At 42.5% G+C, this 13,497-nt stretch overlaps 1 protein-coding gene across 2 annotated transcripts; it reads left to right on the top strand.

Annotated features, from left to right (window-relative positions):
* The first annotated feature begins 1,162 nt into the window (after nt 1–1,162).
* sfrp5 (secreted frizzled-related protein 5) lies at nt 1,163–13,282 on the top strand. 2 transcript variants are annotated; one of them, XM_053332969.1, is made up of 3 exons: nt 1,163–1,724; nt 8,876–8,953; nt 12,601–13,282. In XM_053332969.1, the coding sequence occupies exons 1-3, from the start codon at nt 1,163–1,165 to the stop codon at nt 12,927–12,929; spliced, it is 969 nt and encodes a 322-aa protein (XP_053188944.1). In that variant the 3' UTR covers nt 12,930–13,282. The 2 variants fall into 2 exon arrangements, with proteins under 2 accessions (XP_053188944.1, XP_053188945.1); XM_053332970.1 differs by having other exon boundaries at nt 1,381–1,732; nt 8,884–8,953.
* The last annotated feature ends 215 nt before the right edge of the window (nt 13,283–13,497 follow it).

Genomic DNA, 13,497 nt, shown 5'->3' with positions numbered 1-13,497 from the left:
GCCAAGGCGAAGGCCCTCACTGTGTCAGTGGCACTGATAGAAAGAGACAGAGGGGCAGCGTGCCTCTATTCACAGCCAACATACATATTAGCATAACTCACATTGCGCGGGGAAACCACCTAGCCACCTGTAGCTGCACAGCACACTGTCAGTGACCTGTGGAGCTCTTTCCCACCCACTTCATTCACTTTCTACATCTGAAATTCTTGCATTTGCATGAGTGTTGTGTGTGTGTGTGTGTGTGTGTGTGTGTGTGTGTGTGTGTGTGTGTGTGTGTGTGTGTGTGTGAATGGGTTTCTTCACTGGTGACACCACAGGACTATTTTGAGCTAATGAAGTGAGCAGGCTCGGAGCAGACATCATTTGTTTTGTATGGAGCAAAGTGCTAGATTGTGCAAGAAGATTGATGAACCTCTGATGATGAATAAAAGTAAGATGATAGAAAGTTTATAAATGTATGAACAGTGCATATTAGAAAAATGAATAAAAAATGCAGCTGTAGAAACTTGCCATAGTTTTCTCTCTCTCTGTTTCTCTCACTCTCTCTCTCATGTTAACTTGTTTTAGAGGAGGGGTTTTGTTGAGGATAAGGGGCAGGAGGAGTGTCCTGAGGGCCAGTGGTATACTCCCCCAGGGTTGTGATTGGCTGGGGTGGTTGTGAGTGAGTTCAGGGGAGGCCAGTAGGAAGGTGAGTGGTCTGGGAGTCGCAGAGAGCAGCTACCACTGACTCTTAAAACGTAGGTACTCCTCATTACAGCTGCAGACTGATAGACAGAGAGCAGGAGAGGGCCGGAGGCAGTTCTGAGAGAGGGAGACGGAAGGAGAGTGAGAAGTTGTGAATAGGGAAAATTAGAAAATAAGCAGTCCTACTTGTGTGTTCACCCTTTCTTGAATGCTGCCTCCACACTGCACTACCTGAGGCACACATACACACACACAGGGAGGTGTTTGAGGGAGGCTTTGAGGGCTGACTCTCCAGGGAAGAAGGGAATTAAACACTTGTTTCAATCTGCTGCGCCACATTCAGGAGAAAAAAAAAGGATTACAGCTTGTACGCCTGCCCCACTTGTTTCTCTCTCTTCTCTGCATTTTGTCTTCACTGAGTTACTTTGGAGACTTTGGATACAACCTTTTTGAATTGTTGGTCCGAGCTCAGAGAGGCATGGCAAACGGACAAAAGAGCCCCAGGTGGGCATTAACCCAGGGCTCCTTCAGCTTGGCACTGGGCCTGTCGCCCTTCTCCCTCCTCCTCCTCCTCCTCCTCACCGTCTCGGCTGCAGACGAGTACGACTACTACAGCTGGCAGTCGGACAACTTCCACAACGGCCGCTTCTACACTAAGCAGCCCCAGTGTGTGGAGATACCAGCTGACCTGCGCCTGTGCCACAATGTGGGCTACAAGAAGATGAGGCTGCCCAACCTCCTGGATCACGAGACCATGCCAGAAGTGAAGCAGCAGGCAGGCAGCTGGGTGCCCCTCCTGGCCAAACGGTGCCATGCTGATACCCAGGTCTTCCTGTGCTCTCTGTTTGCACCGGTGTGCCTGGACAGGCCCATCTATCCCTGCCGCTCGCTTTGTGAGGCCGTGAGGGACAGTTGTGCTCCGGTGATGGAGACCTATGGCTTCCCCTGGCCTGAGATGCTGACCTGCGATAAATTCCCCATTGATAACGACCTTTGCATCCCCATGCAGTTCACTGGGAACCAAGCGACCCAGCCACCAGGTAGGACAGCCATGTGCATATACACCCACAATCACAGATATAATCACACAAATACACAGAAAATAATGCATGAACTCAATATATATATATATATATATATATAAATATATTGTACTTAAGCATGGCTCTTATAAGGAACAAGTCAAAAGTTTGGACAAACTAAACTTTAACTTCCCCCTCATAACTCAAATGAACAAAATATTAATGATGACACTATCGGTTTATGCAAAATAAATAAATCAGTAAAAAGGTTTTAAAAAATGTAAAATCTCTGTAGAATAAAAAGTATTGTCAAAGCTTGTTCAGCAGTTGCGGATATTTCACACAAAACATGGTTCATATTTGACAAATTTTAGTTTTCAATATGAAGTGTAGCTAATGGCATTTTAGTAAGCAACATTAATACCAATATTAGTAACTAAATTAAAAATATGGGTTTAAAAATGAAATAAAAAATGCAATTATTGCTATACTGTTGTGTTGTACATATTGCAGTAATAAAACAGTATCAAAGGAAAAAGTGTCTCTTGATTCAAAAATGTAGGCCCTACATTAATCTCACATCTAAGACATCTCAACATTTTCTAAGACAGATGAGCGTTCAAGAGCCTGCAGAGTCTGAAACAGCAAGAGCCTTAACACGGCTGTGAGGCTCATATGGTTCCCCTGCCCTGCGCTGATGACAGATGAAGGTTTAAGTGAGAGACTCTCCAGAGCAGGTCGGTGAGAGAAGCAGGAACAGCAGGAGGCTGCAGGGGAAAGTTCTTTTGTAAGTGGACAGTTCAGAACGGCTCCCTGCCATCTCCACACGCCTCAGGGAAGGACAGACAGAGACAGAGACAGAGACAGAGACAGAGACAGAGACAGAGACAGAGACAGAGACAGAAACAGAGACAGAGACAGAGACAGAGAGACTCCAGCAGCCAGATCGCTCACAGAGTTAAGATAAACAGACTGTGATGCTAAACACATCTTTGTTGAAGAAGTGAAACACATACACACACAGTTTTGCAGCATACACTAATCAGGAGCTAATCAATCAATCGAACAGCTGAGTCAATGGAGAATGTCTTATTTCAAGCTGCCATGCATGCAACTCATGAGATGGTCTACTGAGTGTCAGTAAATGAATAAATTAATTCAAGATGGATGGAATAATAATGTCTCAATGAGATCTGATTCACAAAAAAATTGAAAATGTTATATACATTTTTTTAACAAAGAACAAGTAAGAGGACAGAGAACTTTGAGAGAGTGATTAAAGGCTAAATAGAGAAAAATAGGCATGTGCGTGTGTGTGAGTGAGTGTGTGAGTGTGTGTGTGTGTGTGTGTGTGTGTGTGTGTGTGTGTGTGTGTGTGTGTGTGTGTGTGTGTGTGTGTGTGTGTGTGTGTGTGTGTGTGTGACTACTTAAGCAGCCTCTTCACAAAAGCAGTCAGCTCTGAGAGTGGGGGTGGGGGGTGGGGGATTGATGAGAGTCTTTTCGACAGTGGAGGGGGACAGTCCCCACTGTGCCCCAGCCTGCTCTGCCTTTGTTGGGTCTGGCAGCCAGCAGGCCAATTAGCTAGAAGGCCAATTACTGAGCTCCCACTAATTAGTCGACATGACAGGACAAGAGAGGAAGGCAGAGAATGGGAATGGCTCGAGTCTGATTGTCCCTGAGAGAGCAGAAAGGAAAAGGAGTGAAAGGAAGCGGGAGTAAAGAGACGCAGACAGTGCGTAGAAGAGGAGAAAAGCTGCTTCCTGCAGCATAAAGTGTCCACCTCTCTGCTTTCAATAGAAAATGGTTTATTATACTCATTATTCCACTTCTTGCCTTTAACTGTTTATTGCCTTTTATTATCTACTTTGGTTTGAGATTACGGTCCTGGATGTGATGTCCTTAATACATTTAAAAAGATGGAAAAATAATGTCATAAATAGTGATTTACTAATGCATGAAAAATGAAGCCAATAGTGCCAAAACATTATTTACGTCTGTCATTCATAACAAGTCAAGTGATATATCTTCGCTTTTTATCAAAAATGTTCACATCATACTGATATGTATCTATCCTTATTTAAAAGTGGGAAAAGATCGTTCAAAGATTCTCTGATGAAATCATGCAGAGCCGACTTATTCCATTAGGGAAAATGGCTGTTCTGTTTTTGTAGGACTGGTATCAACTATGTGACATCTGCAGCTCCATAACTCATTCTTTTTACATGCTCACTGAGAAGGACGCAGTTAAGACTTCATCTGTCACCTCCTTAAACAAGTGGCTGTTTGTTGATCCTATCTAATCAAATGATGATCAGAGGTGGCTAGATTACAGAAAGTGGTGCAACACCGGGGGCGAATATGTAGAAAGATCCCATGAAACTTGATACTGAGGGAGGGAGAGAAAAAAAAGACTAAATATTGTGAATGAAATATTTAAAGCATTTGACAATGTATATAATATTGGTTGGGTTCAACAATCGAATTTGAGTGTGTGGTTGTGAATATGTGAGTTTGCGTGTTTGGGTGTGAGTGAAACTGAGAGTGAACCCATATCACTTCTAGCCCAAAGGCTCAGTCACTGACATTTTGTTAAGAACCAGAGATTCTCAGATGTGCCGATGGGGCCATCCTGAGGACAAGCTTTTGGCTCGAAACACACACACGCACACACGCACACACACACACACACACACAGACACACACACACACACACACACAGCCAGAAATAATAAAAAGGAGTCTCAGCTAAGAACTCTTAGTAGCGGGTTTCTGTGTCAAAGGACACAGATGATTCTCTTCACACAGGATCGAATGTAGTAATCCAGATGAATCTTGAGGAGTTGGATCAATCACAGGAATCAAATGCTACTCTACCTGCTGCTCTCTCCTGTCCGAGAGGCCCCGATGCTATCTGAGCTATTCTGCAATAACATGATATAGCACGGTTCGAGAGCTCCTGTGGAAACTAGCAGTACAGAGTTAGATTCACTTTCCACCTCTCTGTCACGGCCAAAACTGAGAGGAACACCACCAACACCTGAGCTCAGGTTGTGTGTGTGGATGATTATTGGCATGCTTGTGTGCATGTGTGTTTATGTGCATTTGCCAGCTTATGTGTGTGTCTTGTGGGGGCCCATGGGGTGTGATTATGTGAAACACAAGTCTGTAGCTATTATACTGAGGAAGACAAGAAGACTGCTGACAAAAGAGGGCATCCACGGAGTGAAAAAAGGCCAGCTAAGCTCACTCTGTCAGGAAGAGCATATCTTCACCTCATGGATTTAATGATGCTACCTTTAGCTACTGTCAGCTTCTGTAAATCAACAGGTATGATAAGCGTAGGTATGATCCTGTCTCTGTCTTTGGCATGAGGTAAACTCAATAACTCAAGTTGCATGTTTCCGTAGAAAATGTTCTTAGAGACAATATGCACGTTGTCCGGTGAAAGTCGTTGAAATTGCACAGTGTGAAAGATATTGTCTGTCCTCGCCGCCCTCATTGATGTGGCTAGTGTAAGTTACAACCGTGCTAAAGGAGACAGGCAGCACTGTCAGGTCCCCAGCAGCACAATGGGTGCTACTCATGTGGCCCTGGCTGCTATATGAAAGAGAAAATGTGATCCAATGCTCTGTGCATGGAAGACTGCCTGGGCCTTTTGAGAATGTATTTTCTCTTCTGTATAGGATTCCTACAGATGCAAGGAGCGTGCTGTGTTTTAGGGGCCCCGGGGGCTGCCTGCAGGCCATGTTTGAGTCCTTCTCTGTCTGTCTGCATGCCGCATTTAAACAGATGTTAGGCCCTCCGACATAAATCACACGCTGCATTTCATCTCCGGCACAGTACCGTTTTATGTCATAAGTGTTGCTGCTCGTAACTTAAAGGGTCCAAATGAGGCATGAGACGGTGACCCGCACATACTTTGAATGAAACATTCTCCCCATAAAAGTGGCCGTGATGCTCTGGCTGCAGGGGACGCATCAGGGGATCAGATCAGGATATTGTAATCTGTTTATCTTTTGTGTGAAGACGTGTGTGAGAGAGAGAGAGTGTGAGAGAGACAGAGAGAGAGAGGGTGAGAGAGAGAGAGGGAAAGTGAGCAGAAACCTGTGTCATTGCTCATACTCTAGGATTTCACCCAGCTGTCAACCCAAATTCTTGATCATAAAACATGATTGATAGTGTTTTTGTTTCCAACTAAATGTTTGAAGATGGGATCTTTTAGGAATTAACTGTGATTGGGCAGGGCGTTTCTGTTTATTTAGTCACTTAGTGATGGCTATAATTTATGCCTATACTACTAACTGATTTCCTACTGCTTCAACCAATAATAATAACCAAATGTTGATGATGATATCACTACTGTGCTGTCATGTTTTTGGAAGTCATGGTGGCCAAATATCTTATATAACAACATTTCACATTGGTGCACACTGACGTTGCTTAATGGAGTCTTTTTTTATTATCATGTCATTATTTGACAAAAGACTGTTCACTTTTTTACCATTAACATCAACTTTTGCCATTAGCATCACAAAAGTGTTCTCAAACAAGTTTTTTTATGATCCTGCAGAGATTTTGTAGCTGTTTTTAATCAACCTCTCTGATTTGTGAGGTAATGATGGCGAGAGGGGGTCAAGAGACTGCATATACATCAAGTACAAGAAACAATGAAATGGAGAAAGTGATATTAACCTCAGGGCTATGACTAAATGAAGTTGTGCAGTTAAACTACTGGACTTTTGCCGTGCGTCATTTCCACTTTGGCTTGCTGTTTGAAGATTAACAACAGCACTTTCCAGCAGACCACCACCCTGCTCGCTGCTCCCATCATCCTCATATTCCCATCTTCTCATCTGTCTTTCACAAGCTACAACAACAGCTCTTAGAGACAATATTATAAGGCTCGTCACTATGTTTGGGAACATTTAAGTATGTGCATTATCTAAAAGCCAAATGAAAACATTCGAGAGGTGTTCAAGTCCAAAGCCAATCAAAGCAAGAACATACGTTTCACAATATAATTGCATGGCATGGTGGAAATTCCTAAACTGCTTTAAGTTGATGGCAAACATACATTAATGACTTAATGTCAAAATATTTTCTGAGTAGAAATGTGTCCAGGAAAAAAATGTGTCCAGCCATGCAGCAGTGATTCCCATCAGAACATGACGGTGATTCCCCTGACAGAGACCAGACCACGATGAGGGCAGTCATCGCTTAATTGATTTCTCAGCAGCATCCAAATGGTTTTCTGTCCAAGCTCAACTAAGTTTTCATGGAGGGACTGCTTTCTCCTGACACATGCTCTAGCATCGAAGCAACTGGGCCTCCTGCCAACATACCACCCCTGTGAAACCAGAATGAATTACCGTGGAGCCTGAATAAGACTAACAGCTTCAAGGGAATCATTCAAAACACACAAATCCAGAAGAGTTTTGGCATCTCCTGATCTGTATGTGTGTGTGTGTGTGTGTGTGTGTGTGTGTGTGTGTGTGTGTGTGTGTGTGTGTGTGTGTGTGTGTGTGTGTGTGTGTGTGTGCGCTCTTGTCCCAGTCTTCATGTCAGCACCAGACAATTAAAGGACTGACCCTGTAGGCTTCGCAGGTCTCTTGCCCATGAAAGCATGGGAAAGAAAAAACAGGCATAAAAACAAGAACAAGAACATGGTTCAACTCCCTCCACACATACGTACACTCAGTGATGGTTAGGGGGTTCACCTCCCCACGACCCGAGCAACGAAGCATGCTAAACTTTGACCCCTCTCATTATCTGCCTAGACGCTGAGGTTTGGGCTGGGGTGATAACCTTTGAACTCTGACTTTTAACCCAGGGGCCTGGGCTGGACTGTGCTTATATAGTCTTGTGTGTGTTTGCATGTATGTGTCTATGTGTGACACAGAGGAAAAGAGAGAGAACAGGAAACTTTCTAGGGGAAGACATTTGAAAATATTTGGGATATTGTGGTGAGTGAACGACAGAAAAAATTAGGTACCCTGCAAAAAGTCGCCTTGAAAAAGGCTGCTTATTCAGCAGAAGGTTTGTGTTGTTTTCCCTTCAGACAACATTTCTCAAATCATATCTGCCTGTGTGTGTATATATATGGTGTAAGGAAGGTTTCTATACCTGCTGCAACCACATCCTTCTCTCCCTGCCCCTTCTTATGCTATGCCTTGTTCACTGGAATAGCCAAAGGCTTTTTTGGGAGATGAGTAGACTCAGATGTGTACAGCTACAACCAGCCCCTCTGGGATTACATGGAGTTTATGTAGTAATTGTCATAATAAAGTTTTATATTAAAGAGCCTGTGGAGAAAATTGCAAGGCTGTATGCAGCATGTCCGTGTGTGTTTGTGTGTCTGAGAAAGAGTTTTGAAATTAACACAGGTGATAAAACTGCTAAAGGAGATTTTGATTAGGGTCAAAATGTCATCACAATATTAAATATGCGTCCAATCTTATTTTGTCAGTTTTATGTTGTATAAGTGTAGAAAGAAGCAAGATTTGAAACATAAAAAAGACTTAACTTACTGTTTGAGATTGTACTTGGTCTCGCTAATGTTGCATCTCTCCTGTATGGGTGCACAATAACAACAGTCACACAGTCCCAAATCAAAGTTAGTGAAGCTAAACATGCTTTTGAGCAAAGGAGGCGCAGGCATACATTTTGAGTTAAAAATAAACTGAACTTGTTGCTTTGGTTTCCACTTGCTGTTTCACAATGTGCGGTTGCTGTGTGGCCTAAGTGCTGGCTCTGTCTGTGTACTGAATCACTTTTCACCATGTTCAGCTGCTCCTGCTGCAGCGTTTACCTTTCTGCGTGGCCAAGACCACGCCTGCACCACCAAAACAAACAACGGCCAGAATAAAAACATTTTCTCCAGTGTAATTGCAGGGCAAACATCAGTCAGCATGCTGGACTGTATATTCCCTCCACAGCAAATAGCCTCTGACAAGGGGAGGGGGCTCCAAGTAAGTGCCTCGAAAGTGCTTAGGGCTTAACGATTTCATACTGACACGGCTTTGGTTTTGCTGACTGCACTTGACTAACAATGACCTCAACTCAGCCGTTAGATATTAGCTAATCTGGCCTTAATAGCACCAAACGAAATATGTGTAATTCTGTCCACTTCATGTCATTGTTGATGACAATTTGCTCTTCTGTCCCCTCAGTGTCGAAGGTGTGCCCTCCGTGTGACAATGAGCTGAAAGCAGACAACATCATGGAGCATTACTGTGCCAGTGACTTTGGTAAGTATGAGTAATCAAAATGTTTGAGTGCTGCATAGAAACACATACTGTAAAGGTGAGGAGGGTCAATTTAATACACAGCACAGCTGGCCTGTCTTTGTGGGGCCCTTAGCGGAAAAAAACAGTCATGGCCTGCAGGTGGCTCGAGAGTAAAACTGCAGCAGCTATTAACAGTAGGTGGCAACTAGACATATCAACATCAACACATTTACACAACTGTTGCTGCTACTTCGTTTAAGGTAGCACAGGTTAGTACAAAACCTGGTCTGTCAACATCTCCCCCTTGTGGACAATCTGCAACCTGCTAAACATGAATAAACTGGATTACAAACAGGAGAATTTTAGTAAGTAAGCCACATTTAACACATTCCATCAGGATCATTACAAATAATTTTTGTTTGGTTTGAATGGCAGTAACAGCAGCAGTAGTTGCAGCACCATGTTAGAAGCCAACCTGTCTGTCACGTGAATCCTCTTCTTGTATAACATTACTCTGTGAAGATTACCAAAAGCAATTACAGGACTAGGACACTCACACACATGCACACTCACAGTCCTGTCTGGAAGAGTATTTTGCACAGTCTTTTATCCATGTGAGATGTATGCATGTATAAAAACAAACTGTTTTAAACTAACTATGCTGCAGATATTTATTTTTCACTCCGAGTGGGCAGAAATAAAAAAATCTTTCCCTCAAGTTTAACCACATACTTTTGCAAGTATTTCTAGACAAGGGTCAAAATTAACACATATTCATTTTGAATTATTCTCTCTGCTAGCATAACTCTTTTTTTTGTTCTAAACTGACAAATCAGTTTAAATGCACTGAGTCCCTGAAGTCCATTCAACACCATTTTTTAGCCTTTCTACTTTCCAGCATTCCAGCTTCACCACAGTAATGACCTGCACATGAAGCCAGAATATAATTATTCCATTATTCCTGCTCATCGAAGCTTTTGGCTCATCATACTTCGCAGCAGCTGAATTTCTGCTTGCATGGACTATTTCCCCAATCTTTAGAGTTAATGATATACTGCTCTCCATTTTCTGCGGTCATGAGATTCTATGCACTGAATTACAAATGGTTACAAAAAAAATAATAACTTGTAACCTTGAGAGATTCAGGAAGAACGTGGCTTATGTTTCTGAACACATTAGCGCAAATAGTGTAATTGAAAAAGAAATGTGGGCAGACCGGTGCTGAAAACCATATTTTTAAGCTGCAGTGTCTCACAGAGGAGATGTCTGAAGTTTAAAAAGAGACTGGGTGTTGTAATCTGTCATCTGGAAATTACACACACCTACAAAATAAATGGGATATACAGAGCATGACCCATTATAAATCATAAATTAATAAACATCCTGCACATCTCATCCAACAACAACAACAATCCACTCACATCATTCACACTGAGCCACAGCCAAAACGCAGACTCATCCCCTGTAATTAATCACATTATTACTAAATCACATATATTTATTTGTCTGATTAATTGCAGGATTAGCCTATGTGTCTCAATCTTGCAATATGAGGGTGTTTCTGAGATCAGAAAGAACAACGTAGATTCTTTCTGTTCATTAGGATGAAACATGATTACATGTGAAAGCAGAGAGGCAGCCACACAGACAGACATTTAATTGGCTATGAATGTATGTCACCAGATGAGGATGAGGAGAGAAGTCAAGATAACTGTGATGTATGGATCTGGAGATCAAGGCAAGAATGGCTCTACAGTGTTATTCTATAAAGTGATAGCTGATTACAGCTTGATCTCACGTCTTATGAATGTTGTTACCTATTCATCTTCGGTCACTGTTTGCCCTGAGAGCATTTTGATATTTTATTACAGTCCACTTTTGATGTCTGATCCCATATCTCCGCTTGCATTCCTTGCCGTACAGTACCATCCAGCAGCATGGAACAATGACAAGAGTAGAAAAGAAAGGTGGAGTGAAGTATGTCTGGCAGGGTACGGACAAGCACTCTACACCTGGTTGGTAGGGAAGGCTGCATGCTTCAGCTTAGAGAAAACCTGTTTCTCCTCAAAATGACAGCACACTTCTCTCTTTTTCTCTTTCCATCTGTTTCTACCTCTACGCCCCCTCCGCTCACTTTAAAGAGAGTGAGTTTGTATAAAGACGTGGGCATGGCTTGTCATAAAGATACTGGCCAGGCTGCACAGTGGGCCCCACTGCATCACTTATGACTGAATATGACTAAATACGGGTGGGCTTTCAAAGTGAAAATTATTTTATCCTTACTAACCAAGTTAAACACTCACACACACATGTGAATGCATTCATTCACAAAAGTATGCACACACTCGAGCATGCACAGGCACACAAACACACCCTCAGAGAGGGAGCTGCATTTGAATCAAGATGCGGATGAGAGGCAGCTCAACACACACATTCCTCCTTAAACATGCTATCACCTCCGAGGGTACCGAGGGAAATGCAGCAGACGAGAAGTGAAATGGCGATCTTCCAACAGGCTTGGGTACATAGCGATGCCTCATACCGACCCTGCGCCTTCGCCCAGCCCATGATTAATTTCACCTGTCAAAATGTTCACCCAGAGAATTCCTTGCTCAAATGCCTGGCAGTTCAATTTTAATCTCTCACATGTTAAAATATGAACATATAAACATGTGGCTCCACAGGAGATACAAGTCAGTGCTTCATTAGTCTGATAAACCTGACTTTGCTGTAACTGAACTCCACATTCTGAGAACAGCGCACAGAGGTTATCTGTGTAGTACTTTTTGCTTTAAAAAAAGATGCAAGTATAAAGTAAGCACCATATCCCAACAGAGAAGCATGATACTTTGATTAAATCTGATTACAAAGTGCTGACTGTTGCATGTACAGAGTCAGTATTGACCAACAAAGGATGATACAGACTTTGGTCCCATATGCAACAAGAGCTGTAGACTTTAGACTTAAGACCTTCAAGTCAGACTTAGTGGAGAAGAATGAGAAGTTGAGACTTGATTTGGACTTGACTGCTGTGAGACTTGACTTGACTTGAACTTGAATCCCTACAGACTTGAGACAAAAACATTCAAATCCCAAGTTTTGGCATGTTAAAATCCTGTAGCAATAACAATAACATAAAAACAGCAGCACTGGCAAAGTCTTGCATAGCCACACAGCTTGCAAAAATAATCTGCAGTTATTCATATTAAAATGTCTGTTATGTAAAAACACATTTGACCCATTTGTGAAAGGGACCTTCAGTAGTCAGAGATTTGAAAGACATGTATCTTCGATTGCAATTTGCTTATAAAAACTTGTGACTCAGACTCACACTTAAGGGCTTAAGGCTTGACTTAGAATACATAAAACCAGTTGTTATTGTAAGTCCACACACGTCCTCCCTGTTTTTATTGGTTTTTCCAAAGTCAGACACACAAATATACACACGATGCAGTTTTTGTATGGAGGAGAGGTGAAATGATGAATGAAAGGTATACAGTAAACAGCACAGAGTTCAGAGTTGTTCTTTAGGGGAGAGGAAATGTCATAGCCTCCTGAAATAGGAAGGGGATATGAGTGACACATCATAAGAATCTGGGTGTATTCTGAATTTCTGTGATATATAAAATAAAAGTTCTTAAAATATCTCTCCCTGTTTTTTCACTCAGCCCTGAAGATGAAAATCAAGGAGGTGAAGAAGGAGAAGGGTGACAGGAAGCTGATAGCGGCACAGAAAAAGAAGAAAGTGTTGAAACAGGGCGTGCTCAGGAAGAAGGACCTGAAGAAGCTGACGCTGTACATCAAGAATGGCGCCAACTGCCCGTGCTCCCAGCTGGACAGCCTGGGCTCCAACTTCCTCATCATGGGTCGCAAAGTAGACCAGCAGCTGCTTCTTATGTCCATACATAAGTGGGACAAGAAGAGCAAGGAGCTCAAGTTTGCCATCAAGTACATGAAATCCCATCAGTGTCCCACCTACCACACCGTCTTCCAGTGATGCGGTTCACTGTGCTGTCCACAGAATCCACCATCACTCCTCACATTCCACCCTGTTCCGTATAGATCCTAATTTCTTGTTTCAATTATACATCCTTGAACCCGAGATCCCTGCAAAATCTGTTACCAGTCCACTATACAGTCCTATGAAGAGTCGCAGGGTAGTCAATACTTTTATTTTCTCAGCTTTAACATGAATCAGGTAGCCATGGAGGTCATTCTGATATGTTTATATGAATCAGACGTATTAATGTTTAAGATGGGAAAAGCTGCACTCTCTGCCTTACACACATGCCTGCCCATAAGAGCTCCAAAGAAACCACTGATTTTATAACAGCGTGATGTGATTTTAATCGCTGAAGAAAAACACATCAGCAGAGCAGCATCCACTCCCTACGATTTCATTCTACTTTCCTTTTCTGATATAGTAGAGCCAATCACATATACGATATCTTACAGCAACTTTATCAATTAGACAGTAGCAATGAGAAATGGGAACGTAAAGATTTGAGGCAACTTTTGGAAAACATGTTTGATTATGTGATGATTGTAAAGAGCATGGAAAGGGA

This window comes from Scomber japonicus, chromosome 14, assembly GCF_027409825.1.
Source record: "Scomber japonicus isolate fScoJap1 chromosome 14, fScoJap1.pri, whole genome shotgun sequence".
Classification (NCBI taxonomy): Eukaryota; Metazoa; Chordata; class Actinopteri; order Scombriformes; family Scombridae; genus Scomber; species Scomber japonicus.
This window is presented reverse-complemented; position numbering and strand designations above follow the sequence as displayed.